The sequence below is a fragment of the Pseudoliparis swirei genome, chromosome 24 (genome assembly GCF_029220125.1).
Source record: "Pseudoliparis swirei isolate HS2019 ecotype Mariana Trench chromosome 24, NWPU_hadal_v1, whole genome shotgun sequence".
Lineage (NCBI taxonomy): Eukaryota > Metazoa > Chordata > Actinopteri > Perciformes > Liparidae > Pseudoliparis > Pseudoliparis swirei.
Genome location: NC_079411.1, coordinates 19,392,039 through 19,419,879, shown reverse-complemented (window position 1 = coordinate 19,419,879; position 27,841 = coordinate 19,392,039). Strand labels below are relative to the sequence as shown.

The following is a 27,841-nucleotide window of genomic DNA, read 5'->3' as shown; positions in this document are numbered from 1 at the left end:
ACCTTTAGAATAAAGGGAGGGAAGAAACTGGAAACTTTTAAAGATACATTTTGTAATATTACATACATCTCCAAGACAAGACAGGCGAAGAAATATGACCCTGAAACTTCCCCGAGAAGTTTTCTGTGATGTTTAAATGTCTAAATGCTAACTTCAGGTGCAAATAGAAACAAACTAATATTTTGGATGTGTTTTTTTGTTTGCTTACGACCAAAATTCAGAAATCTTGATCACAGCTGGCATTTCATTTTCATAATAAAGAACATAACAAGGACTAGTTTACTCAAAACAAAGGCACATTGGGGGGGAAAAGGAAGGAAGGAAAAGCGTTGTGTTTGACGCCTTTTCCTTTCCATAAGACAGGAAGTCAAGGTATCGCAGAGACAATAGCTTTCACTACTGGATATGACTCAGCAGTCCGCAACATCAATGCTCTGTTGCCGATGTAAGTGGAGGAGCAGCGATAGTGGGTGGGAGATAACAAACAGTTCAGGAGAACATTGCAAATTAGTTGATTCAACAGCCATCAGGGAGAAAAGACAGCAGGTAAGAGGAACATTGCTTTTGTAATTAGCAAGTTAGTGTTCGAGCTGCAGATAAAACTTTAATGATATCGGTAGATTTTCCGATGATGGCGTGTAGAGTATGACCACAAAGCCGTCATACAGCGACATTCAGACTGACAACAGCAGCGCTCTTGCTGAGCACATTTAAAATCCAGGACAGGATGAAGATTATAGACTTAATTTCAACTAAACAGCAGGAAGTGATCACAATCAGAACACGTAAACCTCCCCCTGGTACAAACTGAGTGAAAATGGCAATTGTACATCTTGTTTAGCCTCAAATCGACAAGCTTTCCTCATGTGTTCTTGTATCACGCCCTCAAGCCTTACAGAGGACTCTCAACTGGACTAAAATTACATTTCGGATGAGTTTATTTTGGCCCAAATGGCAGGGGAGCTGCTCCTTTGAAACCAATGTAATATAGAGACTTGTGCTCAATTGGCATCCTCAGCAAGGCACACTTTTCAGCTTTATATGAATCATTTAAAAGTCGTATTTGGTCCAAACCTGGTCCAATTTTCTCTAAAGGGTAATCAATGTGAGAAGTTTCATGAAAGAAGTTGCCTGAGGTGCTCTGGCAAAATGTCAGTACTCTTTATTGGAGGAATGTGAAGGAGCCAACAAGTGATTTGGTGTGGAAACAGGAAGCCGTGTTCTGTACTTGGAGTGTGACATTTACCTGAACTTTAATGTCAGCTTCCCTCAAATGTAAACATCATATTTCCTCATTCAAAGGTGTGGTAGATAACAGGGGAAAAACATATGAAGGAAAGACGTGCACGCGAAGGTTTGTTTTTCGAGATCTATTATGATTTGGTTGAGAAGCTAAACTAAAACTATTCAAACTAATAGGAACGTACGTCTACATTTATAATAGCTACCAGATTTAACACTGGGAGAACCTTTCAAGATTTGTTTGTCAGGTATGTTGCTTCATACTCTAGCACTTATAAGAGTAAATGTCAACTATTTCTGCAGTTTTCCAAAGAAAAGGGACCCGAGTCCGTAACCTAAGGGTCTGTCCTGCCCGTTTGCCCCTGTACATATTTACATTCCTGGCATTTCCTTCAACAGCCCTGCTGCCCGCTGCTGTGGCTGACAAAGGGAAATGTAAAAACTCAGCAGAGAGCATAAGCACCTGATTCATATTCACACATGCCTTGATGTTTGAAATGTATGCGTGTCACTATAAAGAGTTCATATACCTCCGGCATTTGTCAAGTTGATAAAATAATTCCCTTTTGAGAATATCAGGTTCCCGTCTCTGATGTGAGATTAACGACAGGAAACCCCACAACTCTCTTTCCCCAGAAAGAACAATGGTATCTGGCAATTGTCCATGTGCACACATCGGTGTGTGTTTGTGTGTGAGGCAGCGTTTCATGTGTTGTGCTTTGAGTAACTTCTTCCCTGATGTCTGTTTACATCCTTCACACTTTTCCACCCACCCCCGAACCACCCGCCCCCAGGTCGAAACTCCTCTCATTTCCAACACCACTCAACACTTTACAATCCGCAGGAGCAAATTATTGATGTTTGTCTCTGTGTTTTTTCCATGTCGGTGACCTAAAATGGAAAGATAATGGAGGACACTTTGGCAGCAACTTCTCCCACCGAGGGAACGATCGCCAGTCGCAGGGTCATAGAGGTGTGGGAGCGTTGATAGAAGCCATTTTTATCAGCAGACTAACGGCTCATTTTATGCACTCTAACAAATGGACACGGCCATGAATCATGAAGGATAATGTCTTTTTAAAAGGGACATCAGTGGAGGCTAATGATCTGACCGGCACTCGGTTAGAAGCCATCCGCTGTTGGATGATATTTACACTCGCATCTTTCATGAGGGGCTTTCGCTGAAGAATGCTACGCTCATCAAAGTATGCTGGAGACTAATTATTGTCACAAAGTATTATTTTCACCAGTAAATGTACGATGGGGATACGTACCTGACGGGTGGATTACAAATATTGTATGTTCCACCGTTCCTCCCCTATGAATTCTCAGTGACTTTCTGCTCCTCCACCCCCTTTCAATCCTGTTTCACGCACTTAATTACTTTTTAGGAATCACATGCATGCAGGTTCCTCACACACACACACACACACACACACACATGTATGTTCACTGTCGACACGCACCCCCATCACTGCCAGGTTATGGTCCCCACAGCACCCTGTAAACAAAGACATTCATCACATGCGCTTCGCCTCAACTGCCTGGCTGAAATTCATGGTTCCCAGCCGCAGTAAATCACAGTGGGTGAGTACCCAGGGGACGCTGGGAGGCTAATACACACTGGCCATGAATACCATCGGCAGCAAGGCCAGTCCTATACGTCTAAATATCGTCAATTCAGAGATGGATGGGTTTACGCTGAGCAGCCAAGGGGGAGGCGAGAACACCGATAAGGCTGCCGAGGGTTTGATAAGTCAAAACAAGTCGAGTCCAATAACACGAATGTACCTCAAAGGACTACAACGTGCACGGCACAGAACACCCTCGATGACCTCTGGGAAAAGGCCCCGTCCCCCTATGTAGAATTAAATGGCTCCTTCTAAGATGCCGATAACACGATTACATTTATGCTATAATAGATTCCCCTAAAATGGAGGAGTCTATTAAAGTTGGTCATATTTAGGGCCTAAATCTTACTAACTTTGCCTTTTTTTAAAGGTAAAAGTATCCGCAGAGAAAGCAACCGAGGATGGACCGCTCTTCCAGGATAGTTAGAAATGCAGGTGTTCAGAATAATCCAATACATATAGCGGATAGAGCTCGAGCCATGAGAGAAAGTAAGCTTTCAGTCCCGATTCACGCCAATTGCATTCCCATCTCCTGCAGACCTTCTGAGGAGAATGTGTTTTCTTCGGTCCAAAAACGACTTTTGTTTGGGCAGAAAGTCATGCACCTGAATTCTGTGCACAGAGTTGGGACTGAAAATGTAATACCAAGGGAAACTTTGAGGGAGCATGAAGAAGGATGGCCCCCTGCTGGTTGACCCAAACACTTCAGTCCATCAAGGTTAATAGAAATGTTTGCACACTCGACGTGTAGCGGCCACTAAACTGAAGAGCAGAACCGTTGTAGTCTGTATGCTCGTGTGAGGAGTATTAACATGCTATAAGGACATTAATGTGGTCAGCACATGACGTATTAAGTCCCTGTGGCTTAATGCAGTAGTAGAGTGATAGTGTGGCAAGGTGCTCTCGTAATGTACCTGTGTTGTTTTTGTCTTGACCAGAACTCGATGTATTACCGTGCTATTTGATCAGCGGCTGTCTCGTCTAACTGTTTCATCCGATCGAGATTTTAATTTTGCATCACGATGAAATACCTGCAAATTACTTCAGCAACATAATGTAATGTAAAATCTCCAGTGATTGACGTTTTGACTTCTTACATCCTCATAAAAGCAAACTATGCGATACTGTCACGCACTCTTTCAACATGATAAACCCCTCCGATGCAATTTTCCAAAGACCTTTTATTTTTGACACAGCCCTCTGGCCAATTGTTCCATTTACGTCACCATCACAGCGAAGGTTAGAAACAGGGTTTACAGCTCCACACAGCCGCTTGGCTTCAAACTCGAGTTATTGCATCATTGCATGGTTCCTCCTCCTGGTTCCTATTTTGCTGTTTTTTATGTTGCTACTGGGATCACCTTGCCCCATTCAAGGTGGGGCAGTAACACTTAATTAAAGAAGCTGCATTGCAAGCACCAGCGGACATCTGCACAGCCTTATTATTTAATGAAGAATAATTTCTCCGTCAGTCACGAATGACTCATGAGGGGATGGAGTGCAGAGAGACCTCAGTCTGCTCCCTCTGTTATCGGCACAGTCATTACCTTTATTGTAATGAAAGCAAATACATCCACTTTGAATGTCTGGCAGGGAAATAACTCTGTCTATAAGCCCTTCAGTGTGGAGTGTTTGTCTAAGTTTTAATCACACAGGGGGTCATCTTTTTCACCAAGGCTGTCCGAAACCACATTTAACGGCTATTATAAAACACCTTTTAGAAGCAGGTATCTCATCCGGGAGTCGAGCCAAAGCGGAGGACATCTTTAAGCCCAGTGATGCTGCAATAACACACCAGTAACTGCAAAGTGCAAGCAAACAGAGGAGGCTAATCCTCTGCGTTAGCAAACATTGGCGTCAAGTTCGAGCACGGCTCTTCATTCGCTAAGAAGGTAGGCCAGCTACTCTGGATGCTCTGAGCCAGATTAGCTTCCTGATTCGGCAAAAACATGCCTCTGATGTCCCGAGAGCTGCTTTCTCAGTGATAAACTCTCCCTCAAACACAAATTGGTCCTGCATCCAACATGCTGACAACACCGCCGGGCTTACGTGAAGCACGGAGGAGCCAAATATAGTATGTTGACCTTTTACGGTCTCAACAAAAGATAACAAGGATCCATGAGATGGTTATTTAATCAGAGATTAGTGGGAATTAGGACTCAGATCAGATAGAGCTGATTATGCGGGAGGAAAACAAGTTGAAAAGAACAGTGACATTACAGTTGGAGCTAATATCAGCAGCGGTACCTTCAACTGCTTACTTAACTAAATGTGCCAAAATATAATGATGTACACATCTTTAAGATCTGACGTAGGGTCCCGTTCACGGCGGGAATGTTGCCCCAAGGTTGGCTCCTGGAATACCGGCTTCATCTCTAAAGTCACACACATACGAGACAAACCCGGCTTTCCTTTACTGCCAAGGTAAACCCATCTGCGTCATTATAAAATGCAAGTAATGTCGTATTAGTAACAAGCAATTGACCTTTACACAGGAGACCGCTGCATGTCCTGTGTATTGAATCCATGACATGTTGTAACATACTTCACCAACAGCACTTAAGGCATACTTATTATGCGTAACAGACACATTTATTTAAACCCAAATTACAAAGTTTTCATAAAAAACTAAAAACAAACCTTAAATTGCTTGAAATGCAAAATATTAGAATAATCAGCAAAAAATAATCCTACATTGAAATTTGCAAAAAAACAACTCAATGGAAGTTTATCTTGAAAAGAGACTTTGCAACGAGCGTTGACTGTTCCCTGTGAACACGGAGGCACGGTGGCTCTTTCTCATTTCCTGATTCCTGTTTTTTCATCTGCAGCTATTTGCATCTTTTTACATTACATTTCATTTAGCTGACGCTTTTATCCAAAGCGACTTAAAATCACACACCGTAGACACAGCCACGGGGAGCAACTTGGGGTTAAGTGTTTTGCTTAACGACACATCGACTCGGGCTAGCCGGGGATCGGACCACCGATTGGGATGTCCTTAAAGATGGTGCGCTGAGAACGATTTCTGCGTCACAAGCCGGAGGAGCAAGGAGACGAGGAGCAAGGAGACGAGGAGGCACGCGGTTGGGAAATGAGACCGTATGCACGTATCGTGCTAGTGGAAATGACACGTCATCACTCACACGACCGAAGCTGAGCATCACGTACAGAAGCGCCTCCAAGCGTCGGTCTTTGACGAGTTGAGGATGGTTGAGTTTGAGGTCTTTGTTGATAGTCTCAAGTGACATCACGTATGCCAAATAATCCAATTCTCACAGCCTCCTCTTGAGCAGCAAGGCGTTATGCAACTTTTTTTCACATACTGTATGCACAAGAACCTATCAGCCCCAAGAGTTTTCTCTCCTGTCTAAAACCCCTCAAAGCTCTGGACCTGGCAGCTGCAGCCGGCAGCTGCACGACAATCAAGATTATTCAATTGCATCGTTTTAGAAGCCTGCAGCAGGCTGTAGATTACAGGGAGATTGATGTATCATAAGGCCACAGATGGCAAAGCACAATCCTTCATAATGTCTCGATGTCCACGTGGTGGCTGCACTGAAGCATTTCGGCTCCAGTGCAGTGGCGCTTGATGCAAATCAATACAATGACGTGACATTTCTAACAGCAATGCTGAGCCCTTTTTGATACATGTTTTTTTTTTTAAAAGACCTTTAAAATCACGTGATCCAATTATCTGCATTCATGACTCCAAAACCTTTTCATTGATCTGATAGGCTTTGGTATTTTTCCCACTGAGGCGAGATATAATGTTGATGCGCCGCATGTTAAAGTGTCGGGTCAATAACGGAGGGATGTAGAACTTACCAACAATCGGCAATGAACCTTTCCTGTCTGCTCTACATTTTATCTCGGGCCTGTGACTTTCCAGCAATCTTAAGCTTGTTTGGTTCCTTTGAGAAAATGTCATAACATTTTTAGTTTATTTTGCTCTTCAAGTCATTGTATTATACAAGATTGAGTCTCTGGACCAGAGTTATTGACTTCCACAGGATTCTAGAATGAGCAATATGTGTCATTTCCATTCAGTCCAAAACTTCGCTCAAACACGGGAGGACAGCTCGACCCATTCCTGCAAACTCTCACTCCGTCCCCTCCGACAAACCTTCCAAGAGGCATTAACTGGGTGATGGCATTTTTTATGGGTGAAGATTGGGTCGGTTGGTGTGTTTACGAGCGCAGCGGAGCTTCAAGATCAGCTCGTAAATGTGATTCATGGTCGTGTGTGGTGGAGATGTCCTCAGAACTTTGAGGGCTCAAGCAAAGGGCACAGAGAGAGAGAGAGAGGTGTATGGTGTGTGCAAGGTTGTGAACTGAGATCAGTCTGGAGTTGATGGAGCTGCAGACATCCCAATCTGTTCGTCGGTGTTCAGAAAAGTTGTTGGGATGTTGAGCATCTTCTTTTTAAGTGTCTTTAAGTTTTGAGGGCTTGTCAGCATGTGTGTGCATATCAGGATGTGTCTGTCGCCATGACAGCCCCAGGTGTGTCTCCCTCCAACAGTTTACACATCTTCCAGCAGACAGTAGCGTCTTCAAAGGTTTGCCAATGATCTCACAGATGTTTGCGAGGGTTGAAACTTGTGTTTAGTTGGATTTACACACGATCGTGCATCGCCTCTGGCTTTTTCTCTCTTTTTACTTCTTTGTTATGTTTTGGTCATAGTTTAGACTTTAATGGCCAATATGTTCAAAGCAGACATGATTGTGTATCACAGCAGTACATGCACAGGTGTACCTAATCACAAAGAACTGGCTCCCCGATGTGGACATGTCATCGAGGTTATTATTTCAACCTGTGCTCAGTCAAGTAAAAATGTCTGCTGTGAAAAAGGGTTTATTAAAATGCTCCTATGACACCTCAACAAGCTGTACAGTAATATAGTGTGCAGCTGATCATTGGTGTGTCATCACAGATCAGGTGGCTAGCTTTTTAAAACTGCATGTGCCTTCTTGAACGCAACGCCCTGAAAGTAGCCACTTAAGGGCATTGCAGAATATAAATTTTTTTTTTAAACGATTTTTTTATTATTAACAAAAATGTTGCCCCACAGAACATCCGCAGTGGAATAGCACCTACAGTTTGTTATGCTGAAAACACTACTCTACAAAAGAAAATACACAAATGTATAATCCTGTGGAAATCACCACACAAGGATGATGTTGTTGTTTTTTTAACATAAGATGAAAACAAACAAAAAAAACAAGACCAAACAAAACAAAAACATTCCACAAAACTTTTTCCCCATCCCACCCCTCCCCTTGTATGGCTCTCAGTTTCCTTTCATTTATACATCTACACAGTCTCTACACAGTTTACCTACACCCATCCGTACACATTTGTATCAATATAAACCAATACAGCACTCACAACAAAATAAAACCAAAATAAAAAATAAATAACCTGCAGCGGGCTTAATTTGACGCCGGTCTCACACCACGATCAGCCGAGTCCAGAGATGGCAGAATATCTATGAAGGGGCCCCAGATTTTTCCAAAGGCTGCCTGCTTCCCTCTCACATTATATAATATCTTTTCAGGTGTGCAGTAGGACACAAGCTCATTAATCCAGTGTCTTATTGATGGTGATTTTCAGATTTCAGGTTAATCAGAATACATTTTTTCACTGCAGTGCTCGCAAGTAAGATAAAGTATTTATTATGGTAGTTTGCATTGATAGAGCTTGTGTCCCCCAGAATCCATATCTTTGGGTCCTGTTCAATTTGAATTCCTATTATCCTTGAGGTTAATTCAGTGACGCGTTTCCAAAGTTCTTCTATCAATGGGCAACTCCAGAGCATGTGTAGAAGATCACCGTTTGTCACTTTACATCTCTGACATCTGGGGGAAATGTTGCTGTCCATTTTATGTAACCTGTAAGGGGTGTAGTATGTCCTATGGAATATATTAAATTGAATTTGTCTGTGTTTTGTGGAGATTAATACCGTCTGTGCCTGTTCCAATAGGTGATACCAGTCTGCCTCCTCGTAGACACATCCTAGGTCTGTTTCCCATTTCCCTTTAGTAGATGTTTTATCATAAACAGGTGACTTTCCGTTGATGATCCCGTATATTGAAGATATTATTCCTTTTGTTGATCTGCATAATTTGTTACATAGGTGGGTTTCAAGGGGAGTTTCTTTCGGGATATCTGGGAATATTTCTTTAGATTTCTCCTTAACCCAGTCTCTAATTTGTAAGAATTTGAAGAAACTATATTTGGGAAGGTTGAATTTATCATTTAGTTGTTGGAGGCTAGCAAATGTATCATTAATGTATAAGTCAGCAGCTGTTTTAATTCCTCTATCCCTCCATCCCCGCAACACTGAATCCTCTATGTCAGGGCTATTCAACTTCAGTAGCAAGTGGGCCGAATAAGAAAATCACGGGGGGTGTGAGGGCCGCACAGAATATTGATCAAATAATGGCTAAAAATTAAAAACAGTAATGTATATTTCCACAGGTAAACAGTCACACACGAAAATGCGTCGGTATTGTGTGGCAAAAGTGTTGCGAACAAGCATCACTATAAACATGTTTCAAAGTGTAAATATCCGCTCAAGGTAACCAGTTGTTTCAGATCCCTTCAACCAAACTGTTCCCATGAAAACATAAGAAATGTGACTTAATGGATCAATATAATAATATACACTTTTACTAATCCCCAAGGGGAAATTAGTTCTCTGCATTTAACCCATCCTTAGTTATTAAGGAGCAGTGGGCTGCGGTGAAGCGCCCGGGAAGCAACTGGGGGTTCAGTGCCTTGCTCAAGGACACTTCAACTTGCAACTAATGGGGAGAGCGGGGATCGAACACACAACCTTGCGGTTGAAAGCCGGCCTTCTTACCCCACTGAGCTACAGCCGCCAATTTATAAATGATTTGGGCTGAAACTAATATCTGGTGGCGCAGCGCACAGACTGCGCGTCTTTGAGTGCAGACTCCTTTTGCGTGAAAGGGATCGAAACCAGGTCGGGTGATCTTTTTATTTTTATTTTTTCGAAAATGTATTTCTTCATACGTGGCTGTGATGCACTGCTCACTTATACAATCGTAATCGCCCAAATGGATATGAACGGTGGCTTGAAGATCTCCAGCAATATGTTTGTGAATGTGTGACGAATCTGGTGCGCGAGACAGAGCCCCGCTGCAGATGTTAAGAGAACACAACGCACGCGCGCGCAGGGAAACCAATAGGTTTGAAAACCAGTAGGGGTGTAACAACGGCAACCAACACGGGTGCGTAACATAAAGATGTAACCATACAGGTTTGGTTGAGGCAACAGTGAAACTCAATGGCTCTGGGTTAGATGTCTCAATGTATAAAAGAGGCGTGTCCGTCAGTTTTATTTTTTCTTACCAAGCTATACTGATTTGCAGGCAGTCTTGCGGGCCATAGTTAAACTCAAACGGGCCGTATCTGGCCCGCGGGCCGCTAGTTGAATAGGCCTGCTCTATGTGGTGTGAGAGGTTGGGATTACCCCACAGCGGTGCCCTTCGAAGAAAAGAAATATTTATATCCAGGAGTGAGTGAGATTCCTGCCAAGCAGCAAATGTGTTCAGTATTATTGAATTGTTTGTGAGTGTGGCAAAAAAAAATGTTTTACCTATGAATGGTACGTCCTTTAAAGGCATAGACTTCATCTCATGTTGTTCTATTGAGACCCATCTAACTTCACTGTTCTCTGCATGCAGCCAGATCCAGATTGGTCGGTACTGAGAGGCAAGATAATAATTTCTAAAATGTGGTAGGTTAAGCCCTCCCCTTGAATATGGAGCCTGCAGAGAGATGAGTTTAACCCGGGGTTTTTTCATTTGCCATAAAAAAGGGGTTATAATTTTGTTAAGCTCTTTGAAGAAACTCTTTGTAACATTTACAGAGAGACATTGAAATAGGTAAATAAACTTAGGTAAAACGTTCATTTTAATAGTATTAATTCTGCCTATGAGAGACAGAGGGAGATCCATCTATCTTTGAAGATTAAGTTTGGTTTGTTCCAATAATTTTATATAGTTATATTTAAATATATGTTCATCCGACTGCATGTGCCTTCTTGAACGCAACGCCCTGAAAGTAGCCACTTAAGGGCGTTGCAGAATATCTAAAGACACATGGAGTGTGGGGAGTTTTCACCAGATAACTTCAGTACATAACTTTAGACGCTCTACCTGAAGACAAGGACTGCTTGGGTGCATTTTAAATATATTGGTTTTGCATTTGATAGTCTGTGTTCACGAGCACTTTGTCTCTCAGACAATTATGTAGTTGTTCTTGATATAACCGAGTCCATTGGAAGCGTTGGCTTTAGAAGGCTGAATGATTAATAGGGAAACATTTCCTTGAACTTGTGGGAGAAAAACAAAGTTCACATTTGCTATAGGAATTCAGAGCTTTTGACCATTACGAACAACAATTCGTCCCTGCTCTCATCTCAAAGATGCACCATTCCTTTTTGAATTTCATATTTTCACCTTGCTCTAATATTGTACCATAACAATGACAGTAAGCCCGGTGAGGCTGTGCTCATTCGAGCGTACAGGTTCTTCATGACCTCAGCTCCTCTCTCCGCCACAGATCACAATGTCAAGATTCAAGAGATTCAAGATGTTTTATTTGTCACATACACACACAGGGTGTGCAGTGAAATGAAAGTGGCAATGCTCAGCAGGAATGTGCAAGGGCAACAAGTACACACTATTTACAATAAAAAACAACACAATATTTACAGTACAATATTTACACTAAGTGTGTGTGTGTGTGTGTGTGTGTGTGTGTGTGCCTAAGAGGGGCAGTTGTGTGGGTCTATGTGGGGGTCCTGGTGAGGTCGGAGTTCACAATCCTGATGGCCTGAGGAAAGAAACTCCGTCTCAGTCTCTCTGTTCTTGCAGCGTGACTACGGAGGCGCCTGCCTGACCGCAGCAGCTGAAACAGTCTGTTGTTGGGGTGGTGAGGATCCTTCATGATCCTGCCGGCTCTGGTTCTGCACCTCCTGGTGTACAAGTCCTGCAGGGTGGGGAGTGTAGTTCCAATAGTGCGTTCAGCCGAACGCACTACTCTCTGCAGAGCCTTCCTGTCCTGAGCGGAGCAGTTGCCAAACCAGGCTGTGATGCTTCCTGTCAGGACGCTCTCTACAGCTCCAGAGTAGAAGGACTGAAGGATCCTCTGGGAAACTTTAAATTTCCTCAGCTGCCTGAGGTGGTAGAGGCGCTGCCTTGCCTTTCTCACCAGAGTGTCTGTGTTCGTTGACCATGTCAGATCCTCGGTGATGTGGACTCCCAGGTATTTATACCCGCTCACCCTCTCCACAGTAGTCCCGTTAATCCCCAGTGGTGAGTACGTCCTCTGTTGTTGTACCCTCCTAAAGTCCACAATCAGCTCCTTAGTTTTGGTGACATTCATGATGAGGCTGTTGTCCTGGCACCAGAGTGACAGATCAGCAACTTCCTCCAGGTAGGCCTTCTCGTCGTTGTCGGAGATCAGGCCCACCACCAATGTGTCATCCGCAAACTTGATGATGGTGTTGGAGCTGAACCTGGCCACACAGTCATGTGTGTACAGGGAGTACAGTAGGGGGCTGAGGACGCAACCCTGGGGGGATCCTGTGTTCAGGGTGAGGGGGTTGGAGGTGTGTCTGCCCACCCTGACCACCTGTGGCCTGGCGGTCAGGAAGTCCAGGATCCAAGCACACAGGGGGGTGTTCAGTCCCAGCTCAATCAGCTTGCCGGCCAGTCTGGAGCGGAGTATGCTGTTGAAAGCTGAACTATAATCAATGAACAGCAGTCTCACGTAGCCCCGTCTCTGGCTGTCCAGATGAGAGAGTGTGGTGTGCAGTACCTGGGAGACAGCATCATCCGTGGATCTGTTTGGGCGATAAGCAAACTGCAGCGGGTCCATGGAGGAAGGAGGAAGGCGCAGATGTAGTCCTTTATCAGCCTCTCAAAGCATTTCATGACCACCGAGGTGAGGGCCACGGTCGGTAGTCATTCATACATGCTGGAGAAGCATTCTTGGGCACAGGGACAATAGTGGATCTCTTGAAGCAGGCGGGGACCACGGACTCAGCCAGGAGAGGTTGAATATTGTGGTGAACACTGGAGCTAGCTGGTTAGCACAGGTCTTCAGTACTCGCCCAGATATGCCATCTGGACCTGCAGCTTTCCTGGTGTTCACCCTCAACAGAGCCCTCCTCACACTGTGCTCGGTCACAGAGAGTGTGTGTTCATCCCCAGCGGTAGAACTCACCTCGGCTACGCTAACGTGTTGTTGTTAGCCGGCGAGCTAGCGCTGTTGTTGCTAGCCTCAAACCGTGCATAAAATGAGTTCAGGTCGTCCGCTAGGGATGCGTCGGCACTCACCATTGCGCTGGGTCTGCTCTGGTAGTCTGTGATAGTCCGTAGCCCCTGCCATAGGCGCCTGGTGTCGCGCTGCTCCATCTGTGATTCCACTCTGTCTCGGTACCTCCTCTTGGCTTCCTTCACCGCCCTCCTCAGTCCATAGACCGCTGCCTTGTACTCGTCCATGTTGCCGGATACAAGACCGGAGTTATAGGCAGCAGTACGGGCGTTCACAGCTTCACGGATGGATCTATCAACCCACGGCTTTTGGTTAGGAAAGACCCTAACTTTTACCGTGGGGACGATGGTGTCCGCTAGCGTTGCTATGAGGCTCATTGCTACGTCCGCAAACTCGCTGACGTCACTGGAACTGGATTGGATCATGTCCCAGTCGACGACACGCAGAGCGTCCTGTAGCTCAGCCTCTGATTGGTCAGACCACCGCTTTACGTCCCTCGTCACTACCGCTTGTCACAAATGCAAATCAAATAAAAGCACGTTAAAGAGTTCATTGGAAATTATTATATCTATTAAATCAAACAACGCACTACACTGAGTCATGGTGAAACTCAAAGGCGTGTCCCTGATGCATGGAAATGTAGCGGAATGGAAAAATGGATGAAATAAATGATCAACTAGTTCCATCGCCAATGTTTATTTGTATTTGTGGACACAAAGCTCAGCAATCCCGCTTTTTCACAGCCTGCATGAACTCGGTGTGTCAGGAATGAGAGCCGTGTGTTTCTCCTCAAACTAAAACCTCTAATCGTTGCCCTGCTGTGACTGTGTCATGAAATTGGCAACATTTGATTTGAGTGGCGAGTCACTTGCTAAACTTGTGCGCTGACAGATTTAACTTTCTTGTTTTTCCTTTTGCTCAAACTGCTTCGCTTCTTTGCTCGCACAACAGATCCGGTGTGATCCTGGACGTTGCTTCTCTTCCCCCGCTGCCCTCTCACTTACGGCCCTGGCAGGAGGGAAGGGGAGCATTGATTGGTGCAATGGCTGCACCGCGAGCACTATGCCACCGATGGCTGATCCAACAGTCAACGTTGTTGAGAAGGAGAGGGCGCGTAGAAAGGCTGAAAGGAAACTGTCCCGTGTGGATTAATGCTTAGTCGAGGATGTCTTTAATAGACCCGCTCAGCGAGCTTTCCTCTCTCGACACACACTCAAATTGAGTTGGAGGAAACCCAGAGGCACTAACCTGACCCCGAAAACGCTGTGTTTGTCTGAAAACAAAGATTGTTTTTCCAAAGGATATCACTAATGTGCTTATGATCCATTGTCCTGTCATCTGGTCCAAACCCGCCATAAATACTGTTCTATATATATATTACATACCATATACTTAAGGTGAGATGTTATTGCTCAGGAAAGGGCTCATAAATCTTAGTTTCCGGTATGAAAAATAGTTTTACGTCTGTGCAAACTGACAAAAAGCACTGCTCATGACTAAACACGAGCGATTATTTTTGATTTGATTTTTTACATCTGACAGAAATTTGAAGTCTTCGAATGTCAAAAGAGAAGGAATACGTTATTTCAGCATTTTAGAGTAGAATATAATTATTTGCCCTTGAAGTAAATCAGTGACCTTATGTCAAGTTTATTTGCAAAGTGTGTTAGTTACACAGTGTGTTAGTTACACAGTGTGTTAGTTACACAGTGTTAGTTACACAGCGTGTTAGTTACACAGCGTGTTAGTTACACAGCGTGTTAGTTACACAGCGTGTTAGTTACACAGTGTGTCTCAATGGGTTTTACAAGGCATGTCAATGGTTGCCAAACCAGTTCAAGCTGCCTGTATGAAACTGAAACGGATTGTTCAAACATACAAAAGAATTAGAATATGATTCAAACTCATGTTTCTCACAGCTTGCCCGCTGTAAATCCATTCTTCTCTGTCTGTTTTGGGGATTCACCTCCAGTTGTGGATAATCCAGAACACTTCTGAATGTGCTCACCCTTTATGACTTTTTGAGCGAGTTGTTATAATTACCTTTATGTCAACAAGGCCACAATCACAACAAGAGAGACTTTGTTCCTATTTGTATTAGCTAACCAACGATATCACTGAGGTCGTTAAACATCAATAGTTGGTAACCACCGCTATCTGTAGCCCTGTTTCCATCCTCACATATATTGAAGTATCGCATGAGAAAAGCTGTCTGAAAGCTGCAAAGTCCGATACAACTTCTCTTCATTCACCAAATTACGCTGTGAAAGAGTTTCATGATAAACCAGTTAACCCTCCTGGGTCCTCCTTAGGGTCAATTTGACCCCATTCAATGTTTAACCTCCTGTTACCTTTATATTTACTGACATATTTTACCCTCGGGGTCAATTTGACCCCAGCAATTAAAACCTCCAGAAAAGTATTAGAATTAATATTGTTTTCCAAGTTTAAGTGTGAGGTACTTTATGTTTGTTCGTTGACTACCTAAATAGCCCTTTAAATATATAAAAAAGTTGATATTTCTTATATGTTTGACACAGTGAAAAACAGCCTGGGGTCAAATTGACCCGAAAGAACACCGACATTAAACATTGAATGGGGTCAAATTGACCCTAAGGTAACAGGAGGGTTAAAGGAAACGTGCCTTATTCACACTATTTTGCGACATTCCTAACGTGTGAATCAAATTTGATTGACAATTGAATGTGTACCTGAATAAAATGCAGCATTTTAAACCTAAAGTATATTATAGATGTCTATAGCTTTTTTGACCACTAAATTCAACATGTTTTTTCCAACATGGAAGCTTCAGTGCAGTTACTACTAATACGCAGGTTGCATTTTAAATGGGGTCTTGCAGCAGTATATACCAGTACCTGCAGACTCTTACATAACTTTTAAAGTTAAGTGCGAGCACGGCTTAGATTCTTTAAATCTCATTGAGGCTGAGCTTTGCTGGGGCTCTGGAGGGGTTTAACAGCTAAAGTCTGGAACAGAAATGAGATTCATTGTACCAGCATCTTTGAGACTCTGATGCATTGGAAGATCAGCAGCTCATGTAATACAGTAATCTCTAAGAAGTTTCCATTTCTGTCATTTAAAAAACCTCCCAACATCTGTTCGGTGTTATTGTATTCCATAAAAATCATTTATGCACTGAGCTAAACAAATTCCCGGTAATTGGACCATTAACCAATGTTTCAAACTCTGAAGCATCATGTCACATGACTCATTCTTTGATTTGAGACCAGAATCTTTGATGTTTTACAGGCACTGTGGGGAAAAGAGAGTATTTAATCCTTTAACCCTCCTGTTACCTTAGGGTCAATTTGACCCCATTCAATGTTTAATGTCGGTGTTCTTTTGGGTCAATTTGACCCCATTCAATGTTTAATGTCGGTGTTCTTTTGGGTCAATTTGACCCCAGGCTGTTTTTCACTGTGTCAAACATAGAAGAAATATCAACTTTTTTATATATTTAAAGGGCTATTTAGGTAGTCAACAAACAAACATAAAGTGCCTCACACTTAAACTTGGAAAACAATATTAATTCTAATAATTTTCTGGAGGTTTTAATTGCTGGGGTCAAATTGACCCCAAGGGTAAAATATGACAGTAAATATAAAGGTAACAGGAGGGTTAAACATTGAATGGGGTCAAATTGACCCTAAGGCAACAGGAGGGTTAATGTCACCCTTTGCCAGACTGGGTTATGTGAAGTTTACCCTGAACTGCATCAAAATCTGCTTGATTAATCGCCATAGCAACAGGTCGAGAGTGCGACCCAAACACAACTGGACTCTCCGGAGCTCAGAACTCGTCTGTCAACCGTTATTTACCCGATGCTGAACAAATGTAGCAGTTTACCCGACCTACTGCAAATCATGCAAAAGCAACAGATCAAACTCAGCGTTATGGATTAACGGATCTCCACAGCAATTAAGTACCGGATCAAACTCGCCATGCTGTGTAGCCTCAGCGCCGCTGTCATGTCGGGCGGGAGAGGCGTGGGACTTTGACACCATGGTTCCTCTTGTGATATGAGACGGTGAATCCAAGTAATACATTTATTTTTCATGTATGCGTGGGCGGGTGCACACATAGTGCCAGAGAGATTACAGCGTGGGCATTCAATGGAATTAGTAGCATTAACGATGGCTGTAAAGCATTTAAGTGAGCCAGCTCCAGAGCTGCGGTGTAGGATCACACACTAACAATATAGGGACACTCACTGGAATGGGGTCATCATTTATGTTTTAACTGTGCGCTACACTTTACGCTGCGAGGGATGATGACGACCAGAGACATCGGTTGATCTCCTCAAATTTATGGCTGGGATCTGGGATCTGGGATCCCCCTGTAGCATCATGCAGCACCAGAAGTCCCATTAAAAGCAAGACGTATTTAATTTATTATACGTTAAAAATACTATATGGTTCTCAATGAAATATCTTTTGAAATATTTGGCCTTTATGGCTCTCCCAGTCAAAAACGTTCCTGACCCCTGGATTAGAGAATCCTACTTGTCTTAAATCCATGATCCTGCTGACCTTATTTTTGGTTCACAGGTTTACGATGGTTTGTAATTATTTCCTAAGAAGTTTCTTTGAAATAACTCGGCGTTTGCAACTGATTTTAGGGAGAATACGAATTTCCATAAAAGAAAACCTTGATTTTAATCCAAGTAAAAATAACTGTCATTTATTTTACATATTTGTGGGTTGTATGCTTGCCTCCAGATAAATATGTCATGTTTTTGTTTTCCTGCTGTGCACCAAATACTTTTGTGACTTGTGATGTCCTTGTAAAAATTATATATTATTATTATTCCACCACTACCAAATATTCCTTCATTTTCAAAATATAAAACCTTCAAATGCATGTTTATTCACACGATGCCACTGTATTGTTATTTTGAACCTAAATCTATAAAGGCGTTTTTGCATATCGCCAGTGTGCCTGAAGTAAGCTCAGGGTCGACGTGTATGCCTTGCCATCTTCCGTTGTACGTCTGTGTGGACGAACCAGCTGTTGACGAACCCCGTTTTGAATAATTAACACATTACAACTGGTTTTAATTTAACTCGGCTGTCTATGATCAAAGTCATGCCGTGTACAGGTGGTATTCCAACAAAGGGGCACTGGCAGACATAAGTCAAGGACTATAGGCCCATAAAAGCACAACGATTAGGGGAAACATGACGTCAACAGCTCTCTTTTGTCACAGAATCCCCTTTTCGGTCAATCCAGCTGTGAGCATTGCTGCATGGGACAAAATACCTACAACGACCACAGCAGAAGATGAGATGAGCATTCCCGTAATAACACAACATTTGAGTCACAGGAGGTATCGGCCATTAGATGACGAACAGTGAAAGTGAAAATGTTGACAACGCCAGTTAATAGAAGATACCAGAGAGAGCGACAACGGCTGGATCAGCAGCTACAGAGACATGGTGATGGGGTAAATGCGTTGTATTAGGATCCAGGTCAAATTAAATGATTGTATCGTACCAAAAGAGCGTTTAGAGGGTGACGAATACACATGTAGTCAGCGGAGGTTTTAAAGGAAGTTCAAAATCAGCCTTGTGGTGTTGAAGGTGATAAGGCCCATACTGTTGCTTTAATATTGAATTGCAACATCAACCTTGACGATAAGGTGTCGCAGTGGGCTCATAAAAGCATTAAAAAAGCCTGCAGGCAGGGCAAAGGACAATACACAGATATTCAGAATGTATTCTGTGTGACCCGACGCTGGAGCAGGTAAAAGACACAGGCCCACTGGGGGGTGTCGGGTAGATGTCAACCACGTCTTTGCCTGCTTCATGCTGATGAGATGATGAAGCGGTTGAGATGAGGACCAACAGTCAACACCTCTCACTGCTGTTTGTTGTCTTGTTCCAAGTAGGCATACCGTATGTGCAGCAGGAGGAAGAAGTCCCTACATTATGCATAACACATGCATCTAATATGTGCATATGGAATGTAATAACACTGGAACAGTTGAAGTAATAAAGTGAAATCATGACTCTTTTTAATTACATTTTTTTTTTCTCCACATAGACGTGAAATGCAAGAAAACTGGCGAAGGGCTTCAGAGCATTGATGCTATGGCGCACACCCACATCCACTCTGCCAACACAAGGTGAAGCTGGAAGATGTTTCCCTCAGACTCCCCCTCTGTTTGTGTAAATAATGACTGCGGTCCTCAAGATCCAAAGGCAGAAGAAGTATGATACTGTGATGGTGCCGCGAGAGTTCTTCAGGCGTCTTTGTCTCCTGACAAACGATTTATCCTCCTGCGGCTGGGCGGCTATTTGTTTTAGCGTGGGCTGTGTCGGGCACCTCTCGGGCATGCCACGCAGTTTTACAGATCCTTTGTCATATGCTCTTTGATGTATTTGGTAAGCCGGATTCAATCATGAATGAGTTAAAGGATCAAACTTCTGTTGTGTTTTCCGAGCCTATAATTAGACTATAATTAGATTCTGTAACTTGAGTGCTATAATCGCATCCATGTGTTGTACATTTAAGTTTAACACCCTGCGGGGATGTTCATCCTCATTTCTTATTTCTTATCATTACGGATGTCCCCGTAAACAACAACAGCCATCTACCATACAAGAAGAGATCATACTCCGTTATGGTGTGATTGGAACAGACTAACAAGAATAAAATCAAATATGCTGACACCGAGGAAAATATGCTGACACCGAGGGAAGACGCACAAAAATTAACACTTGAATTGTCACCTTGATGCACAATGTTGATGCTCAATTTTCTCAGTTGAACACTCATATTCTTCGCGTCCCAGATCTGTTTGGCGGGCACTGCTCTGCTCTCTGTCTCCTCTTGCTTAATTATCTAAATGGCTTCCAGTTATTTAGTGTCTGTCACACACTGGACAAGCAGCTCTCTAATTAACACTCACTGAGCCATTTAAAATCAGTCTGCATTATTACGGGATTTGTTGTGTGGATTCATAAGAGACAAGTCTTTATAGGACGATGCTGGCATCTCTTCACAGTAAAAGATGTTTTACTGTATTTCCTGATCCAGTAACAAACGTGTCGTATCCCTGCGTCGTGTCAGACTGGTGAAGCAGCGTAAACACAGAATCCATTGCATTAGGGATGTCTCGCTAAAGTTGAGATACTGTCTACTAGAGATGGACGTTTGACAGTTAAAAATAAACACAATATGTGAGTAAATGCAATTGCATGTGTTTTTAACCCTCCTGTTACCTTAGGGTCAATTTGACCCCATTCAATGTTTAATGTCGGTGTTCTTTCGGGTCAATTTGACCCCAGGCTGTTTTTCACTGTCAAACATATAAGAAATATCAACTTTTTTATATATTTAAAGGGCTATTTAGGTAGTCAACAAACAAACATAAAGTACCTCACACTTAAACTTGGAAAACAATATTAATTCTAATAATTTTCTGGAGGTTTTAATTGCTGGGGTCAAATTGACCCCGAGGGTAAAATATGTCAGTAAATATAAAGGTAACAGGAGGGTTAAACATTGAATGGGGTCAAATTGACCCTAAGGCAACAGGAGGGTTAATAGATGTTGGACAATGATAGTTTTTTGCCATGACCAATATTGCTAATAGGATAAATTCAGAGTTTGTTTTGGTCTCTTTCTGGTATTGTTGATAATCAGATTAGAGATACCGGTATATTCCTTTGATTGACAAATATCATAAGATGATCTTTGTCTGGAGCTGAAAGCTGCATTTAGCAAGACTTCTGTGCAAAAATACAGCTTTCCCATCACCTCTCTATTTCCAGAATTGAACTGTCAAACAGGGTTCAGAGACCGACTCCTTCGGGCGTGTCCTCGACATCAGCACTTAGTCACCAAGACGGATGAAGAGGAAACCCCAAGAGCAAAACAAGGGGCCACACAAATAAGTAAACGCATGAAGGAATATGATTGGTTATCCATGAACAGTAAAAGATGCAAACTGTATATTTTTTCTCTATTTTTTACCTCGCCTCCATTTATTATACGTTGAAGTAAAGCGGTGTGAAGAAGCTTGAGTCATTGTTTCTCAGCCTTCGGGTCACTTGCATGTCATTTGTGTGTCGTGGGAAACAAATACTCTTGTGACCAGTGTGTGTGTGTGTGTGTGTGCGTGTGTGCGTGTGTGCGTGTGTGCGTGTGTGCGTGTGTGTGTGTGTCACTGCCAATTATCTTTCTCTTCCATGAACATCACATCACCACTTCGGATAAAATGAATTCCAAAAAGACACAACCTCAAGACCTCAAGTGCTCAACTGAGTGAGAAAGACCCTTTGCAGCATACAATAGATGAAGGACTTTGCCCGGAGGCTATTGACACAGAGTTTGAGCAAATAGTCATAATGACCTCATGGGAAAATCTATCTGGACGGTTAAATTCAGCAAAATGAAACAGAAGAAGTCTGCTGCAACACATCAAAGGCAGTGATACAAGTGTCCACTTGTTGCAGCCTCCACTTCTTCATGAATAGGCCTTTACTCTTTTTGCTCTCTCTCTCACACACACTCACACACACACGCACTCACACACACACTCACACTCGCATGCACACACAGAACATCACACTTCTGTTCCCTTCCCCTTGTTGTTCAGGATCCCAGCATACGCCTCCGCAGTGAAACAGCATTACGGGTAATTCCTCGCCATAATTCTGTAATCATTAACGTGCTGCATTCAGGGACACGTCTTTGGGAAGGGACTTATGCAGAGAAGCACCGTGAGGGATCGGAGACAACTTGAGCAGAGCTGAGGAGAAGCACCAACCCTCCTGAGGTCAGTTCCACTCAAAAGCAGGGCATAACAAACGTGCTGTTTTTAAAAATGTGGTGAACCCGCCTGCTGAGATCAAGGTGTGATAACTATGTTTATGTTTCATTTGATTGTTCTCTATCTTCCAGTGAAATGCAAAAGAGGGCACAATGGAGTACACGCTATTGCACACGCTCGTCTGGCTCCTACCGGCATTCACTTTTACGACACAAGGTAGGCCCGTGTGGAACTCTTTCACACACGTTTGCTGAGCAGGAATATTTATTGCGGTTCTCCCTTTCCTTGGAAAGTTTTGAGGAAGCAGACAAGAAGCGTTTGGTTTCCTTCACACCTCAGGGCAGCATTTGTGTCTTTGTCAACAGAGTTGGTGAAACTGAGCGTCACTCCCAAGATGACGGCGGAGTGCGGCCAACGGGTCACCCTCAACTGCGACGTGTCATCGTCGCGAAAGGGACTATTAATCAAACACATGGAGTGGTTCCACAGCCTCACGTCTGTCTGCTCTGTGGACTCGGAGGGGAAGATAACAAACCACACACAGACTCTGAGTGATTTCTATTGTGAGTACCAGCACGGACAACTGTCCCTCGTCTTCGCGAGAGTGAAGCCACTGGAGAGAGGAAACTACACGTGCAAGCTGCAGTCCAACCGGGGAGCTCAGCACGCAGATACGAGCGTGGGGTTACAAGGTCAGTGTCGGTAACGAGCCTCAAAGAATGGTTTCTCGACAGCTACTTCCTCAAGGTGGTGGCATGTGTCGTCACATTCTGCCCTGAGGTGTTTTCCCCCGTAAACAAACGTATTCACATTGAGTGTTCCTCGCCCGAGTGCACTGTGTGCATCCCTGAGGTCCAACAGATGTGTTGAATGCCTTCCCTTCATTGTAAAGCATTTAAATGGCCGATTTATTATGTATTTTAAATACTGTATCGGACTGACTGAATTGTTTTGCGATGATCAAAGTGTATAATAAGGAGTTGAAATACATTGTAATCACATTCTAACACAATATAATGTGAGTATAAGTTACTCTAAGTAGGCATTGTGTCACAGGGTGGTGTAAGGCAAAAGCTCAGGCGCAGAGGAACCAGGCGTCCAGGTAAAGTGAAACAAAAAAACTATTTACTGAAGAAAAGTCAAACAAGGAACTCAGGCTAGAAGGCAAAGTCACACAAGAGATGAACTACACGGGGAATTAAACAACAGCAATTAAACATCAGGACTAAACAACAACAATCTGTCAGGGGACATGGGAAAGAATGGCAGTATAGATACAAGGGGGGAAACCACAGGTGGAGGGCATTAGCAATCAGGGAGACAGAGGAGTGGCTGAGGCCAGGTGAAGGGAATTAACAATCAGCAGTGATTAAGGGGACATCTTATTGCATTATAAATAGTATGTAGTAGTATAATAGTATATAAATAGAGTATTATGTGTTGCAACAGTGGGAATTATAAAACACTATGATCCTTGCAAAAAGCAGCGAGTGATCAGCATTATGATACTTGACCTTAGAAGTCATTATACAATACTTAATAATATAATAGAATAATTGTTATTAGGCATTGCTTATATAATTGTGATTATAAAGTTCTGTAAGCAGATCATAACCCATTGTAACCCGTTTATGATGCATTCTATGTGGGCGTCAGACAAAGTGTTGGCCTGAATGGGTTACATTGATGCTCAGAGGCTCTTCTCATTTCTCACATAATCGATTCATTTCCTCGCCTCACACCTTAGTCCCTCACACCTGAGACCTGCCATCCTCGGAGCCGTCATTTTAAAGCAACATCAATCGAAGACGACGCGTGGCACAGCTGCATCAGCTGTCCATTGTTTAGTTATACCTCTGGATTTTATGAACTCTCTCTGATGAGCAGAACAGTGTTCACGACAGCTACTATATTTATTTTTTCTAAATTAAATTTGACCACATTGGCACAGTGTGACAAGAATGTCCCATGTCATCTTTTGAGTCACAGAGGCCGAAAAGACTTTTGCAAAGGATAGACGGGACATGAGGAGAGCAAGTGGTCTTCTTCTTCACTGCCTTAGTTGGCTCAATGTTGTGTTTCTTGGTACATTTGTGGCACATGGAGGTCAGTACGACATCCTAGTGTGAAAATATTGGTGTGCGCATGGATGGACACGCATACATGTGGAGTAAAAATGGAGACTGACTCATATATGTCAGCTTCATATCGCTACTTGTGATCCATAACTTCCAGCGGTAGGAAGTAAATAAGTACATTTACTTATTAAAGCAGCAGTGTAGGACTTAGGGGGATTATTGTCAAAAATTGAATATATCTATATTTTGATAAGTGCGTAATCATCAGAAACTACAAATCATTGTGTTAGCTCACAGTGAGCCTGTCATATCGACATCGGGAGTGGGTTATCTTCACAGTCATCCGTGTTGCAGCGACATGTTTCTACAATAGCCCAGAAGGGACAAGTCAGACAGACTTTAACCCTTGTGTTGCCTTCGGGTCATTTTGACCCGATTCAATATTTAACCCTCCTGTCGCCTTCGGGTCAATTTGACCCGATTCAATGTTTAATGTCGGTGTTCTTTCGGGAGTCAACAAACAAACATAAAGTACCTCACACTTAAACTTGGAAAACAATATTAATTCTAATAATTTTCTGGAGATTTTAATAGCTGGGGTCATATTGACCTCAAGGGTAAAATATGTTAGTAAATATAAAGGTAACAGGAGGGTTAAACATTGAATCGGGTCATATTGACCCGAAGGCGACAGGAGGGTGAAACATTGAATCGGGTCAAATTGACCCGAAGGCAACACAAGGGTTAAAAGGACCTGTTACGTTTTTTTACGTTACCTGAAGGCCACCATGTTTTTTCAAAGTTCTTGTAAAAGGAAGGGTGAGCAAAGAGGTATTCAGTTGGTTGTAATCTAAAACCTGGCCACCAGATCTCACTAGATCTTACACACTGCTCCATTGAGTACAGTGCTGAAATAGATGTTAGTTACTTATACTTTACTTGAGTATTTCCATTTTCTGCGACTTTATACTTCGACTCCACTGCAATTTAGAGGCTGTGGGTTAAATTACAATGATAGGCCTCATCATTGGTTAATAGGTAACATATTACTGTTTTATAGACCAATAATAACCACAACAAAGTTGTCAAGTTGTAAAACATTTCTCTTCCTCCCTTTCTTTTTTGTATCCCCATCAGAGAGACCACTTAATGGATTATTCTCATTCTGAACTAAAACAACTACAGAGAAGCTGAACCAAAATGAGTTGTTACATACATTATTAATTAATTATTAACTGTAAACTAATGGGATATACGAACAAGAGGAATCCACAACCCCTTTTTAAAATAATGTGCTCACTTATTGCTGAAGAACCATTTATTAATGACCTAATTCAATGTTTAACTGCAGACCTGATCATTTTCTAATGAGGCAACAGGTGTAAGTCGATTTTGGTCTGCAGCTCTTTTGTTAATATGAAGTGGTTAACCAGCCAATTAGAGGATCTTTCCCGGTGAATTAATTAGCTCAATAGCTACAAAGACAAAGCCAGTTATCCTCATTGAAGACGAACAGCAGCTAAATGGATTTTTTGCAAGCGCAAACTTGTGCTTTATACTGGCTAATCTGTATTGCATGTATGCATTAATGAATGATTTCCAAGCTCACATAAATACATCAGTTAAAATGTACAAATCTGCATGGATCACCAGAATTACCAATTATAATGTTTAATGTAGCAGCTGGTTGAGGGACTGTGAGCTACTTTCTATACCAGGTGGAACCAATTAGGATAAACGTCCCATTTCATAAACTCATAATGCATTTTGTGTGTAATATCTCCAGATGCAAAGTCTCTATAATTGTCAAATTATCCCATTTATTTTCAAATGGGGCTCGTATAAAGCAATATACAACTGAACATTGCACAACACTATTTGAGTAAGTTTGCACCCCCACCACTGCTCCGTTGTGATTGGGTTGGATTTGATCCCAAGGTGAGGGAGGTATGGAGGTATGGAGGCTCTCTGATGGTTTTGCATGTGAAAGTAAAACATTACAAGTTAAAAGTGCATCATTGAGCGTCATTTAAAAACTCTGTTTGTCTTCCCCTCAGAGTGTTGTGGGGTGGCTGAAGGTGTTTGGACGAGGGACCGAGTCACCTGCACCTTCAAACGCGTCTACCCGGACGGAGACGTGCACTGGTTTCACGGCTCCCACAAGCTGGGAAGGTCTGGGAAGCAACACACCTCGAAACATGTGGAAGAAGAGGGTTGGCTGACCATTCAAAGTTACCTGGAACGGAAGAGTCCACACGTGCCCTACAACTGCTCCTTGATGAGTGCCGCTTCTGGTCGATACATTGCGAGCACTTTGGTACTGAATCCAGAGTCACTGGCCAGCGTTGGAACACAGGGACACAAAGACGGGAATGGAGTTGGGTCACACGGACCGGTGTGGACACTTTTCTGCATTTCACTCTTACTCGCTGCCACGCTGCAATAACGGATTCCCTGAAGTTGAGCCACATAATGTCGTGTGATTAGTTATCAGGATGACGCAGTGATGATGACACAATGATTAGGAACAATGAGGTACTGAGCTATTTTTTCTTATGAGTCATCCTGCATGGTCTCATGGTTTATTGTTCTGCCTTTTAGCTCTTGATGAAGTGGACAAGTAAATTACAGTCTGCTGGGAGATTAATAACCATCATGCTGTATGAAATACCTTTTGTTGTTTTGGTTCAATAGAGAGTCACTGGAGCAGATCTTGGTGGATGCATTACTCTCAAACACACACACACACACACACACACAGTAGTAACACTCTCATATTACTACAAATGACCGGGCAGTACGTTTGGCTACAGGTTCAATTTTGCCTTCAGATTTATTTCTCAGAGTAAGATAAAAAATGTCTGCTGACGGGTGTGTCCACCGCGTGTCCTCTGGACAGTCGAATGATTACGTTGTGACTGCACGCTTTCTGCACAGGCACTATGAAGTGTCGGTCTGGAACCGAATGCAGACTTTAAAAGATGGGCTCTGCCCATGAATTCCCCTCAATCACACAGAAGCCTTTGTGTGCCACATATAATATGGACCCCAAAGCTCTCAGTGAAGCAATCGTGGACGGATGCTGCCCTCTGGTGACTACAGCTGCGGTCACTGTGGGATGTTTCTCTCTGTCTTGCAGTGCATCCTCTGCAGAGGAGACATGTGAGATGTGAGAGCCTTTCTCCAGACAGAAGGACTCTCTGCTAATGGTGGGTGGGGGGCAGGTTCAAGATGTTGCTGCGGCTCAGAGCACGCTGGGGGAATGACTTTGAGATAACCTTGACCACTCCAGTACACATGGATACACACACACACACACACACACACACACACACACACACATACCAGTGGGCATATGTTGTGTAATGATCTCTCAGTGGCATATACTTTTGCGAAACACTCCCACGGACTATTGTTTTGTGAAATATTATTTATGACTAATGACAAAATGAGATACTGCATTTTCACTCTATAGAATACGGCACTGGAGGTAAAGCTATTTGCTTGTATTATCACAAGACTATATAACACTTTCACAAACTGAGTGATGATGATTATACATTGTTTGATGAACTCTTGATGAGCCTTAATGGAGCTGTCTGATTATCTTTAACATTATGCACTGAAGGGAACACTTGATGTTTTGTTCCATGTTGTGATTCTCAAAAGAAGTATGCTGACTTCAACGTTTACAAAAACAGATCCTATAATTGATAACTGCTGTAAGCTTTTACAATATAACCTTTACATAAACTGAAATAAAGAACATTTATGAATGAAA

General features: G+C 42.8%; 1 protein-coding gene across 9 annotated transcripts; it reads left to right on the top strand.

The window, feature by feature from the left end:
• The first annotated feature begins 441 nt into the window (after positions 1-441).
• On the top strand, positions 442-27,841 carry LOC130190443 (uncharacterized). 9 transcript variants are annotated; one of them, XM_056409862.1, is made up of 6 exons: positions 442-546; positions 19,249-19,330; positions 21,894-21,988; positions 22,114-22,198; positions 22,348-22,674; positions 26,118-27,841. In XM_056409862.1, the coding sequence occupies exons 4-6, from the start codon at positions 22,135-22,137 to the stop codon at positions 26,504-26,506; spliced, it is 780 nt and encodes a 259-aa protein (XP_056265837.1). In that variant the 5' UTR covers positions 442-546; positions 19,249-19,330; positions 21,894-21,988; positions 22,114-22,134; the 3' UTR covers positions 26,507-27,841. The 9 variants fall into 9 exon arrangements, with proteins under 9 accessions (XP_056265837.1, XP_056265836.1, XP_056265831.1 ...); XM_056409861.1 differs by having other exon boundaries at positions 21,809-21,988; XM_056409856.1 differs by having other exon boundaries at positions 20,982-21,988.